The sequence below is a fragment of the Orussus abietinus genome, unplaced genomic scaffold (assembly GCF_000612105.2).
Source record: "Orussus abietinus isolate OABI.00-Male unplaced genomic scaffold, Oabi_2.0 scaffold16, whole genome shotgun sequence".
Classification (NCBI taxonomy): Eukaryota; Metazoa; Arthropoda; class Insecta; order Hymenoptera; family Orussidae; genus Orussus; species Orussus abietinus.
The window spans coordinates 145,892-160,028 of record NW_019394714.1 but is presented as its reverse complement, the minus strand read 5'-3'; the positions used below and the strand labels follow the sequence as shown (position 1 = coordinate 160,028).

The 14,137-nt window shown below is 51.5% G+C and overlaps 1 protein-coding gene across 1 annotated transcript in view; it reads right to left on the bottom strand.

Annotated features, from left to right (window-relative positions):
- The window catches only part of LOC105696724, a 154,074-nt gene extending 142,546 nt beyond the window's left edge, over nucleotides 1-11,528 (bottom strand). The window contains exon 1 of the mRNA XM_012419422.1: nucleotides 9,578-11,528. Within this exon, the coding sequence (XP_012274845.1) occupies nucleotides 9,578-11,090 (1,513 nt within the window). The 5' untranslated portion in view covers nucleotides 11,091-11,528. The remainder of the gene's footprint in view (nucleotides 1-9,577) is intronic.
- Between the last annotated feature and the right edge of the window lie 2,609 nt (nucleotides 11,529-14,137).

Here is a 14,137-nt window from a genome sequence, read left to right as displayed (position 1 = left end):
CATCGAGACGTTCTTTAAGATCCGAGGAGTGGTGAACGGCATAGTTGGCTCTTGGTCACTTGCAACTCAAATTTCACGATATCGTCCGACGTTCGCCAAGACGTTCTCCAAGTCGTTCTCCAAGACGTTCTCCAAGACGTTCGCGAAGATGTTCATCGAGATGTTCTTTAAAATCGGAGGGTTGATGAACGACATAGTTGGCTCTTGGTCACTTGCAACTCAAATTTCGCGATATCGTCCGACGTTCGCCAAGACGTTCTCCAAGTCGTTCTCCAAGACGTTCGCCAAGACGTTCGCCAAAATGTTCATCAGGATGTTCTTTAAAATCGGAGGGTTGATGAACGACATAGTTGGCTTTTGGTCACTTGCAACTGAAATTTTGCGATATCGTCCGACGTTCGCCAAGACGTTCTCCAAGATGTTCATCGAGATGTTCTTTAAAATCGGAGGGTTGATGAAAGGCATAGTTGGCTCTTGGTCACTTGCAACTCAAATTTCGCGACATCGTCCGACGTTCGCCAAGACGTTCATCGAGACGTTCTTTAAGATCCAAGGAGTGGTGAACGACATAGTTGGCACTCGGTCACTTGCAACTGAAATTTCGCTACATCGTCCGACGTTCGCCAAGACGTTCATCGAGATGTTGGCGATATCATACGACGTTCGCCAAGACGTTCATCAACTGTCCGGGAAGGTAAAGAAGCGATAATGAATATATAGGACGGCAGATAATAATTGACCAATGTTAGAAAATAAATTTCTACGAGGTTCGCGTCGCCATTGCATCCAATATGGCGGCCACCCCTTTCTCCGAAAGGGGTTCCCTATCGGCGAGTCCGCAGGATACTCCATGAATTAGACGTGCTAGGCGAATGGATCCCGATGGCAGGATCCAGGGAACCCTTTCCCGTGGGGAAACGCGTTCGTGACCGGAATCGTGCCGAGTCGCTTTCGCGGAAGGGACTTTCGAAGAAGACGCGACGGAGATTCGTTTAACGGATTATCGGTAACGCCGACGCGACGTGGCTCCGTTTCGAGAAATTCTCCCCCCGAAGGTAAAGGGGTAAAGCACCCCGAGAATGGTGGCCAAGCCTCGGCAAAATTCGCGGAAAGCTCGAGACCGAGCAATGTTGCGGCTGCCGATACGGGATCAGGAAGATGTAGGTTAGGTTGGCATAAAATTAGGAAATAACGAAAGTAGGATCGATCGGAGACAACGAAGAGATGCTGATTGTTCCATTGTTAAGGACGTTCGAAAGATAGGTCTGAAATTGGCGAATACGAGAATTAAGGCTTGGGAAGTAAGGACGGTTTGCAAGTGAAGATGAAAGCAGAGGTGGATATTTTATGGGAGCGGCTTGATCCTTCTGGTCCGACATTTTTAGGTTAGGGAAGGGTCAAAGAGGACTCCTGTTACGTCGATGAGGTGCAACAAGAGTCTCGACGAGCCCCGAGCTTCGAGCGTTTGTTTTCAGCATTATTTTTGCAAGATTCTAAGGTTACCAATTACGTAACGACCCTTTCCCTGGGGAAGAGCTTTCGGGAAGATACGACGAAGCACGGAAAGCTTCCTGGGGTCGAGGAAGAAGCTCGAGAGCATCATGGAAGAGGAACTGACTATCGCAGGGAATTCCAACGCCCGATAAAACTCCTTCCATGTACCTCCTTGCGGCCGATAACTCTCTATCAGTAGGTGAAATTGATACAACTTATCATTCAATTAGAGCGACAAAAGTAACACCTTTAAAATCCCGCCGAACACTGCACTATCACGGAGGTCCGCATCATTATTGGGAACAATGCGGACCCTTCCAGATCACCAAAGTTCGACCCAACTAAATCTCCCCAATGATTGGATTAATCTCGATTAAATCGAGACAACGACCAATTACCTGCATTTTCCTAAACAAGCCCCCGGAAACAGTGTTCGACCACCCACCCGGGAGCGCTCCAATCTTGGGGGCGATTCCCCCCGAACGAAAGGCTTATCACCACGTGCACATTCACAGGAAGCCGCGACATGGCAACTCCGGATTTCCCCTCTTCAAAGTCGTCCCTCCTCGGGGGCAACCTCCCCCCGGCCACCCAGCGGATCTTCCCGCGAGATTGCGGAACAGTTCGAAAGTAGAAAAATACGGAACGGTGGGGGGGATGGGGTCGGGGGTGAAATTGTCACCCGCGCGCTGCATACAAATTGTGGGGCTCGTGGGGCATTCGCCCCCCCACCACCCACCGGTCCGATTTCCCGGCTGATATTCAATCCGTGAGTCTTTAAACGCCCCCGGGCCGTCCTAACGGGGGCTTTGGGGGGATCGGTAGGGAAAACACATGTTATTGACAAGCGAATCTCTTTTTTCTTTTACCCCCAAGGGGGAGGATCGCCCCCGAGGTGCGGCAACAAGGAACCAGGGGGGGGGAACTTTCTTCAAAGTTTATAACGAGATGTCGAATGTTACGAGGGGGAAAGAGGTGATGGGGGATGATCGGGACGTTCAGGTTGGTCGAGCCTTCTTTACAGATTGCCCCCCCCCCTGCCCCCACCTCCCGATCGAAATCGCCTAGAGATTTCTCAGGGAAATCGAATTTCCTGGGACCGCCGGCAATTCCGGGAGACTCGGCCGTTTTCTTTTATTAAGCATGGATGATCCTCCGATATCTCCCTTTTCTGCCTCTGCCCCCCGCCCCCCCTCCATTTTTGCCACTTTGCATAATTCTGCGGAAACGCTGCGGCCACGGTAGATCTAGCGGAATGGCACTGAACTATTGCGGATTTTCTAGATTAAGTTGGGTTATATTCGGGGGGTATGAATTTTTATAGGTTAGGGGGGGCGGGGGGGTTAGGCGGTTACGAGAAGTGTAATAAGCTTTCCTTCAATCTGGGTGGCACCGAATTATCCGTAACTTCGATACGCGATTCTACCGACGTAATTTCACGTCGAAACGTAGAGACGGTGCGGATTGCGAAAAAGGAGAAAAAAAAAGAGAAAAAAAAAAGAAACGTATCAATAATCGAAGGACCGTCGTCGGCGGGGGACCCCTTTGAACAAGCGCGGCGCGTCGTGGGGGGCACCAGCCCCCGCGTCCGCCTCATCAGCGGCGGATCGCCGGATCGCGGCGACGTGGCCGCCCAGCAGTCTACCGGGGTCGGTAATACAGGGGGGCACGCGTGGTGCCCCACTCCGGCCGGCGCGATGCGCGCGCAGGACGCGACGGTATGTAGGCCGTACCCACAGGGGTCTCTACGTGCAAGCGCGGTGCCGCACTAATTTTTAATTAGACGTATGTAATAGAAATATTCGATCTTTCGCCGACGTATTTCGTATCTGTTGACATTCACCGGTGAAAGTCGACATTCTCCAAATTCGGTCATTCACCGTAACATATATATCTTAGAAACGTGCAATAAAAATTTAAATACAATTAATTTACGGATATCCCACGTTCCGCGATGCCTGGGGCATCCATTTGGGAAGGCCAGCGACACCGATCCAAACGCAAGCCCAAGAAACTCCATATCGCTGATATCGGATCGTCGCTTATCAGGCGCCTCTCTTTCTCGCGCGCACCCAGGAGATCAGGGATCGTTCGGCGAGAGGATCAGCCGGAGATGCCGGGGATCGGAAAATCGCGGAGAACATCGCGGCCGCCCAGCAGTCTAGCGGGGCATGCCCGGCAATACGGGGGCACACGTGTGCCCCCCTCCACGTGCGCCCCACCCCGGTGTCGATCTTTACCCCCACCTGGAGTTTCGCGAGGTCCAGCGGAGTATATAGAGCGTACCTGCGGGGTCCGCTGAGTATGGGCACGGGGCCGTACGTGCCCGGGATACCTATGTGGCCATTTCCTCCTCCTCCGCGGTTTCCCCCCAGTGCGCATCCACCCCGCTCCGAGCCCCTCGGATCCCCTCCAAGCACCGTCAAACCCCTCTAACCCCCCTCTAACCCCCCTCTAACCCCCCTCGACCCCCCTCGGAGGCCCTGGGCCCCGCAGAGCCAATCTGGTATCTGGTAGCCGGTATCTCCGCTCTCTGTTCCCCGCTAACCTGCCGATAACGCAGCGCCACGCGGACTCCGGGATTTCCGCGATGCGGCCACGCGACGACGCGTGCTGCCTCCAAAGTTCCTCCTCTCGATGGGTCTTCCCAAACGTGTTCCCATCCCTTTATGGCCCGATTATGAGTACCTACAAAGCTTTGATAGTACACTCTAACGTGGCAGCGTCGTCTTTTCCATCCTGAGAATTTCCCAAAATGGCATATTTTCTGCTGTTCTTTTTTTTTTTTTCTTCTTATCTAAGAATTTAGTCCAGCCGAATGTGTATTGGGTTATCCACGTGACGACCATATCTCATGGTCGAGCCAAAAAAAATTTAATGGATTCACCCAAATACCTTTATATCCTTGTATATGAACATGGCAGCATCGTTGATGATTTCCCAAAATGACATTCTTAATCAAAGAATTTATTTAAGCCGACCAAATATTTGGTTCTCCATGTGACGACCATATCTCATGATCGAGCCAAAAAAAATTTAATGGATTCACCCAAATACCTTTGTATCCTTGTATATGAACATGGCAGCATCGTTGATGATTTCCCAAAATGACATTCTTAATCAAAGAATTTATTCAAGCCGACAAAATGTTTGGCTATACGCGTAAGAATAAACCAAAGGATTTATTTAAACCGAGGAAATATAACCCACGCAAGAACATCCCAAGATGAGACCTCACGGCGCATGTTCCGACATTTTAATTCCTCCCGGCATTCCGGGGTTCGGGCAAGGAATATGGCGGAATCTCGGGGCGCAATAAAAGGAGGGTATCATCCCCGAGAGATCGAATCTCGTCCGATCTCCCCAGCCCGAGAAGAGAGGATGGAAGGCACCGTAGCTTAGACGTCACGTGCCGAAGACTCGAATGACGTACTAACGGGGAGCCCTACCCGCCATCTAATATCGGACACCTTTTACCGCCATTTTATATCGGTCCCCTCCACGAACGGTCATTCCGAAATAAAAGAAACGCCCACCGTCCAAGGAGGTCGAGAACAAGGTTAATTCCTCCGGTTTTTCGACCACTTGACGGCATGCCGCGTTTCGTAATGGCGGAAAGTTCCGTACCAACCCCCTTAAGCGTGCCTGCCGGTCATTATGTCCCGGTAATTTCCCTCGGACAAGAAGAGCCCTTCGTTTATCGACGGAGATCGAATTGCGCGGATTACCTAACCTCTCTTTCTTGCGACCCGCGCACCGGCGTCGCGTGCCGAAGAAGTCGATGGCGTCTTAGGGCGAAACTTTAAGGCGACATGAAAGGGTCATTCTATACATATGATACCGTCAAAATGTTTATAATACTTTTCTCCAGAGGGTATAGAATCATTTGACACTTCAGAGTGCAATGATGACGGCTGTAAGGACGAACGCGATGCCGAAGAAGTCGATGGCGTCTCAGGGCAAAACTTTAAGGGATACATGAAAAGGTCATTCTATACATATAAAACCGTCAAAATGTTTATAAATGTTTATAAAAATGAGCAGATATTTCTTTTCGAAAAATCAAATTTCCCGAGAATTCTTCCTTGGGGCCTCCATAATCCCATGAAGTTTCAAATGATTCGGTGCACCAGATTTGGCGCAAAGCTTCATATACATTTGGACTGTAGAGTATGTACACATGTCAGTTTCTTATCACCTTAAGGCGATACAAAAATGGCCACTGCGTGAAATTATTCCTGAAAGTTTCGAACGGAACGGAACTTGGAAAGTGTACGAAGATCCACACGTTGAATCGCTAAGTGCACCGGGTAATCACGTTTGAAATCGAATGATAAGAGGCAACGACTCGCACGTAGAGACGTCGAGTGACGGCGAATAACATTTAGAGATTGTTTGCAAAACGAAACGAGCTGCACATCACCGAGCCGTCCGACAATCGGAGATGCGATTTCGGGAATTCGGCCCGGGGTGGCGGCGCACCTGGGATAATTGGCGGCAATTAATTTTGATAGTAATTTGTCGCGGCTGCCTAGGGAAGGGTGACGTAAGCCAATCACCGCACCGGACACGGCATAGTTGCGTTAATTTGTTTCCGGAAACTCGGGGGAGGGATATCGCTTCGCGAGGTGTCGGCGACAGCAATGGGAACCACAATGGGGTTGTCCCCCAGAGATAGGAAGAGGTTAAAACGAACCGAGACACCTCCCGCCAAGTACAAAATTGACAGTAGGAACTTCTAAAGTATAATAGACTTTGATATGGTCGGAGGTACGCGGAAATTGAGGCATTTTATGTCACCGATACAGGAATCATAAGAGTGACATCGAAACAGCTTGAAGTCCCACTGAAATGTTTCCTCAATTCGAGGAAAATAATCATTTCAGATAATTCGGTGCACCCAGTTTGAATAAAAAATAATATAAATATTTTGACATTTCCTATATACATATATATATCCCACTTTCATATCACCTTAATCGGAAGCATCCCTTCAGATGAGCTGTCACAAACGGAAGCGGAATTTCTTTCTCCCTCGAAGTCCTTCCCCGTCGAGAGGGGTCCATCTCTGGGATAACCTACTTTACCGGCAGGGGGTTCGGGGGCACGCGCGTGCGCAGTTGCCCGCTCCGATGGGGGCCGTGCCCCCCTTGGGGGGGATAGTTGCGGTAGGTAGAAAAGGCCGCGGAGAGAATACGCACACGCGTCTCTCTCCTGGCGGTATAAGCCAACAGAAGTAAGGACGGGTTTCCGATTAAGGCCTTATAATTGACGTCTCGGCTATCCCCCCCGACCCCCTGCCCCCCGACCCCACGTCTGGCTTAGTCACCGACAACTGGAAGGGCCGGCGGACCGCTTTTGTACCGGATCAACGAACCACCGGATCGTGATGCGTGCAAGACGCAACGCATCGCGATCCCCCGCTTCCTATTTCTCGGTTTAACCATGGATCATGGGGGTAAGGACGATCCCCTCGGTGGAGTCGTAGGGGGAAGTGGGCGGGCAATTGTGACGGGGTCGGTAATATCTGCATACGTCCTGACAGAGGCTGTTAAGGAAAATGTCATAATCTTCTAACATTTCCATTGGCAGTCTCACTCGGGCGTGGTATGACTATTTTTCAACATACTTTCAAATAATATCTCTAACTTTTATTATAAATTTAGTATTTTATTTAATTTAATTAAATTTAGATATGGGATGAATGGATTTTTTAATTTCCATTGAAACGCATGTCACGTTTTGTCGGATGGGGCGAATCTACCTAAAGACGTAAACAATCACTGCCGGGACGTATGTAAAATTTGTAAGTTAAAAAAAAAATGAAACTTCGTTTAAAGTCAAGTACCATTCGATAGAAATTTTGCTTGAACAAAAAAAATAATGTGATAACATTGACGAGGGGTATATTCTAAAATGATAGCGCGCCGCTCGGGGGGTGGAATTAATTCGTCTAATTCTAATTAACGTTTAAAGTCAAGTACCATTAGATAGAAATTTTACATGAAAAAAAAAAATGTGTTATAACATTCACGAGGGATATATTCTAAAATGATAGCGCGCCGCTCGGGGGGAGAAATTAATTCTTCTAATTCTAATTAACGTTTAAAGTCAAGTACCATTAGATAGAAATTTTACTTAAGAAAAAAAAGAATGTGAACATTCAAGAGGGATATATTCTAAAATGATAGCGCTTCTTTTAAGGGTGCACACAGCGCGCCGCTCGGGGGGTGGAATTAATTCTTCGGGACGTTCCGGGGAGGCGTCGGGCCGGGTCCCGAGGGAGTCGCGTCAGGGGCCGGATGCTAATGGGATAAGAGTCGGGAAGTTTGGACGAGCGGTATCTACCTAGGAACCCTCGGATCCTGGTAAACAGAGGAGGAGGAGCAGGAGTTCGCGATGCGTCGACACCGACTCCTACGTGCCGTGGCACGTCCGTAAACCCGGCCCCTCGCGACTTTATTGTCAACAAAGAACGTGGGGACGTTCATTTTGAACATTACAATGTCGGGGTGAACAATCAACCCCGGCATTTTCGACGTAAATACAAAACACTAAGAGAGTACCGAGCCGCAAAGCAATTCCATCGATATTCCAACGTGACCGTTTCGACATTAAAGTGTACCGAGACCAACTGCGAAAGACATCCTCCACGTTAATAGTTTAACATCCGCAAGACTAATGTTAAATTATTTAAAAAATCATGTCAATTCCACGTACTTTCTCCCCGATAGATTCATAATGAACGTGAAACAAAACCCAAGGGCGAGCACGGAAACGCGCGCCTCCTTGCAAAGGACATTACCCTTCTTAACGATCAATTACGAATCAACAATTAAACGCCCCCAAGATGGAATATGTAACCGGAACGATGAAATTCAAATTCCATTTTTTTCTTTCCTTTTTTCATTTCGACCCATGAAATATGAAGTATATATATACATCCCGTCCCCAAGGCTGCCCGAAATTTGCAATCGTGTTTCGCGCCTTTGCCATTAGCGATACTGCAGATGCCTAGCAATGGCAGTTCGATAATTGCGACACACTGGACGACATTACCAATACTGCCAATAACTATTAGGTAAACCGCTCGGCGACTCGCAATTCAATTCTGGACAATTCCCCCGTTGAATAATCGATTCACGTACAAACAGGTGGAAATTATCCCTCGTCAATCTTCATGCCGGTCGGTCGACGGTAGATAAAGGATATGATAAAATATAAGAAGAAAGATAGATAAAAAAAAAAGAAAGAAGGGAGGAGGTGGCGAAGTTTCGCGTACACGCGTGTCAAGAAACGCGTGTTAACGGTCAGACCCTGTCTGGCTCACATCGCGGAAAGTTTGACTCGAAAACGAGGAAAGTTTTCCCAGTAAAGTGATATACCACTTTACAACATTGCCCCGACCTTGTTACAGCCCCTGCGAGTAAGGGTGGTGCGACACCCCGTAGCAACAATGTTGCTTCGGCTTATAACCCCTGCCACCACCCCCGAGGATGTCCCCGCAACTTTGGCGAAAAGCATTTTCTGCTCTACGTGTTTGGGTGTCGAAAGGCTAACGACACTTAGATCAAGAGAAAAGACACTTTTCGCGAAAAGGATGACCCAGACGCGAATGGGATCCGGAGAGGGATGAAAGAAACGGAAACCGAAGTTTCGATCCAATCGCTAGGACTTTAAGGTGATGTGAAAGTGGCATCAAGGAGGTCCATGAGGTTCTTTTCTCCAAAATTCATTTTTGGACTTGGCAACGTGAACGAGGGGGCTATAAGGAAGATCCTGAGCCGAATTTCATTTCTTTCTTTTATAAAAAAAGTCTGGAAAACATCGGTGAACGGATTGTATTTAAAATTGAAACCTTACGGGCGTGAGGACCATCTTCGTGGCATCCCCATTCGCGTTGTCAAGTTTGAAATTTGTTTGAAAATGAAGTTTGAAAAAATTCGGTACACCCAGCCCGGGGAAAAGTTTCATATAAGCGAGACCTCTCCGCGGCACTTTCGCGAGACCTTGAAACGCCAATTGGAGGTCCTAAGGACGAGAGATTTCGCCTCGATTAAACGAAAATGATAGGTGTACTCACCGTAGTCCGGTCTGACGACGGCCTGTACCGCCTGTTCGTTCTTCTTGCTGCGAATCACGGGCTCTCCCAAAATGGTGAAGTTCCTGGGTCCCACGCGGTTCACAAACACTAAGTACACTTTACCCCGCTTGATGTTGGCGCGCACGACCCCACTATTGTCGCGCTGTGGAGCAGCGGCCTCCTGAGCGCACAAGGTCGACTTGCCGGGGCCGGCCTTGTCGCGGAAGTGGAGGCGAACGCTGTCGTTCTTCTGGAGGGGCAGGAACCCTGGCTGGCTCTTGTAGACCTGCTTGACCTCGAAGGTTACGGCGTAATTCGAGCCCGGTTTCCTGAAGGAGGACATGCTGCGCGCCTTGCCCTCGAAGACGGTGGGTGCGATGTAGGCGCGGTTCCCGACGTCCATGTCGGGGCACCAGTTGCGTCCCCGGCACCCTCTGTCGCGGCATCGCCGTCGTTGCTCCCTAGGGGACTCCGCCTTGGTGCGAACCTTGGGCCTCCGAGGATGGACCGACCTGGGGACCCTAGGGCGTTCCACGGAGGACTCGGTCCCGATCAGAGGGTCCTGGCTAGAGGAGTGACCAGGGTCGCGAGTGAGAAGGGATTGGGCCAGCGTGGGGTACATCGTCGAGAAGGTGTCGGGTAGGGTCCCCAGGCCCTTGGGGGCAAAAGGTTCCCTCCGGGTGACCGGTTCATCCAAATGCGGCAGTCCCCCGGCCACGGTGTCGAGGTTTTCCCCGTTCCTGGTGACCAGGGGGGTCGGGTCGTCGTTCTCCGAGGTGAACATCGAGCTCCCGGGGACGGTGACCCGAGTCTGCCGACTCCCGGTGACCGTTCTCCAGTCCCTGTCGTTCTCGATGATCAGAGCGTCCAGATAGGTGTAGTCGCGAGGGGTACCCTGCCTCCCGGGGGAGGGATCAGGGCTGAAAGGGGTGACTCCAGCGAGCTCCCCCGATGGACGCTGGCGGGGGAAGGGATCCCGGTCCGGGTTCACTTCCCTGATCGGCGCGTCCGGGTGAGTCTTCATCCACGCGTAGGGTCCCTGGTCTTCGGGTGCGGATTCCAAGCCGGTGGGGGTCGTCCATTGGCGGTTCCCCGGGTCGACCGCGTGCCCCGATTCCATGGCCTCGGTTCTCCGACTCGACGCCTCCCGGTTGGCCGTCCTCGACCGCGTCTCCGCGTACAAGTCCTCGAACAGTTCCGATTGCCTCCAGGACGTCGCCCTGGGTCCGTTGATCCGATGGTAGCGGGGCGGTTTCGGATCCTCCGGATCCTCCTTAGTCGACGAGGATTCCTCCTCTTCCGCGGGTTCCTTCGCGTACCGGCGCGTCGTCGACGGGGCGACCGGCAGGGTCCTCCCGAAAACCGGCGAGGCCTCCTCGTGGGGGGTCGTCACCGAGTCCACCCCGGTCGCCGCCGTCGGCAGGGCCGGCTTGGCGGGGCTCGTCGCCCCGATCGCGAGAGGGCCCCACCAACCGCTTAAGATCCCGGCCAAAAGTAGAGACGCCCACATCATCCGCCGCTGGTGCCACGTCCTCTGGAGCTAGGGAGCTGGTGCGCCTCGGGAGTCCCTCCTCCGGACCACCCTCCTCCTGGTCCTCTTCTCCGTTGATCCGCTCTTCCGGCACTCCGCTCCTCTCCCGGTCTCGGCATCCACGCTCAGGACCCCCGGCGAGTTCCCCAGCGGTCGACTGCCGGTGCACGCCCGGTCGCGATCCTCCCCGAGAGCGGTGTCCTCTTCATCCTGGAGGCCCGGTACCACCCCGGTACTCGCCGTCGGGGCCGGTCAACGCCCGCTTCGCCCGCCGCAACCCCTGGGTACCATCGTCCACCCGATGTTCCTGTCCTAACCTAGACACGCCTCCCTCGACTCGGCGACCGGGACCACCGGGGTACGCTGCCGGGGCCCGACTACGTTAACGTCCGCACCCCCGGCCGCGTCCACCTGGCCCTCGGCGGCCCCGCTCCAACTTACGTACCATTCGTCGCCGACCACCCGGTGGATCGAGGCCGATTACCGACCGCCTGGAGGGTCCGACTACCCAAGCCCCGGCCGCTAGGTTAGGGACTCTCCGGCCGGACTGCCGACACGCGGCTACCTAAGCCTCGGAGGATGGCCCGCGAGTCGGGCGCGCGCGCGGCGGTTCAAATTAGACTGAGCAGGCCGCTCGCGCGCCGAGGCCGGCCTCGGAGGCAGCGACTCCTGGCGGATGCCGGGCCGAGGCTCTGCGCGCGCACCGCGCCGCGCGCCACACCGCGCGCCGCCACGGAGAGAGGGAAAACGCCTTTAAGAACCTGTACGTGTAACTACGAGCAGCTACGACCTAACAACCGAGGAACCGCACGCGTGATCTCCTACCCCCACTCCGCCGCCACCGAACCCCCTCCCGGAATGGCCAGGCTTTTCCTCCCGCTGCCTACTGCCGAGTGCAGCGGACTCCTCCGTCTCGCGCCCTCCCCCTCCCGCCCCTGTGACGCCCATCCCCACTCCGGTTCCCCTCGATCCGACGCCGCGGTGTGTCTCCGCTTCTGTTTTCTCTCGCTCGCCCGCCCCAGACCTAACCTCCCCGCCCTGGACCCCGCACCGAAATAAAGTCCTCATCGCCCTCCGAGATGGACCGCTACTTTTTCATCCGCCCTCCGGAAAAAGGGCGCCACTGCCGCCCCCGTGGAAGCGACTCTTAAGATACTTCCTTATATTATCCCCAGATTATTATTTCTTATTAGGGAACCCGGTATTGTCACGGGGAATGCATATTACTAAGAATTTCACTGTTTCGTGGAATTTTTTTATATATGTATCTCTTCTAGCATTTATATCCAAGATGGGATTTTTTCATCTTTTTACGTGCTGCTTCTTATATTTCACTCGAAAGAGGGCCAAGGGAATACCTGTAGAGATCCTAATTTACGAAGTGTGGGAAAAATCGATCAGGAGTAATTAATAATATCCAGTACTCCTCTTTAATCTGTTAGAATTTCCGATGCCATCGTCGCAGGGATTCATTTTTTTTTTATTTATTTTTTTTTTTTACAATTCTTTTGGGAGGGCGGAGAATATGAGGAGAAACTTTGTATCGTACAGAGGAACATGAACGTGGAAGGAAATTCGGCGCTGACGGGGTTAGGGGTTTTAGAGGACACTTTTCGTTCGCTTCTCCGACTTCTGTTTCTGTTTTCTCTCGGTCTCTCTCGGTCTCGTCGGCGACCTAACCTCTCCACGGCTCCCGAGACCTGCGACGACGAGCACCGAAATAAAGTCCTCTTAGGCCTCTTCTTGAAGATCAACTACTCCTTTTGCAATCGCGACGTCGAGACGGCGAAGCTTCTTAAACCTAGTGGCAGGCGAAACCTCCCCAGCGAATTATTTTCTTTCACCTTTCCGAGGGAGAGAGCGAAGTCTCCTTAAAACGGAACGCACGCTGCAAAGGGGTTGAACAATTTCCCCCGATCTTTGAGAATTTGCAAACAAGGTGATATGAAAGGGTCATATTATACACACCAAGACATTTCTCCAAACTGGATGTTTTAATTATAATAATATGAAATGATACGAATAATCCGAAACGAACACGTGATCACGAAAATCCAAATGAAGGTCTTCGAAACTCAGGAAAATTCATTTTTCGAAAAATGTCATTTTTTTGTCTGCTTATACGGGATAAGTACACTTTCTTTTCTTCTTCTTCTTCTTCCGGAAAAAAAAAAAATCCCGCGAGTTTCAGAACGTTCGTTGGGTTCTTTATAATCATTTTAAAAATTTCATAATCGAGAAACATCGTCAGACGCCATTTTCATGTCACTTTAGTTATTGATACTAACCAGCCATTTATTAATAAATTTACTACATACATATATGACGGTTCATGGTTTAAAATATTTATAAATACCCAATTTACAAATTCCTTGGGAGGAATTTTCTAATAACCAGGTAGGAAACTTTTTTTTTTTAAATCAACTTACATTTGGAAAACATTGATGTACGGGTATGACTTCGAAAACCGATGGCGTTATTTAGGGTTGAAGATTTTTGCGCACCCTGGGGGCAGTCCACCCCAGGGCGAGTTTCCCTCTCCCTTGCGGAAGAGGCACCACCCATCCACCCAGAGGGACGCTCTTGAACTTTTCCCATCGTAATAAATTCGGTGGTATCCCCGCCTCCACCCCATGGGGGTGTAACGATCCGCCGGCGGGACCACGAGATCGCACACGAAGAGTGCCCCCAACCCCCGGGGGCAGCGTGAGATATAATCGGCCAGCGTCCAAAATCAATTCGCTTCGATCTCGATCGATTATCGGCGCGACCGGCGACCGGCGACCGGCGACCGGCGACCGGCGACCGACGCGACGCGGTGTCAGGATCGGTAAATAACCTTCGGCGAGCAAACCGCGAAGAGAAACCAAGTCGCCGCCACCTAGCAGCTCCGACGCCGGATTATCGGCAAACACTTTCCGTATTGGCAAATTGCTCCTGCCGGGTATCGATACTGCCGGACCCGACTGGAACCTCCACTTTGTACAGGGTGGGTCAACTTGCTGGATGGAATTGCGCGACACCTTGAT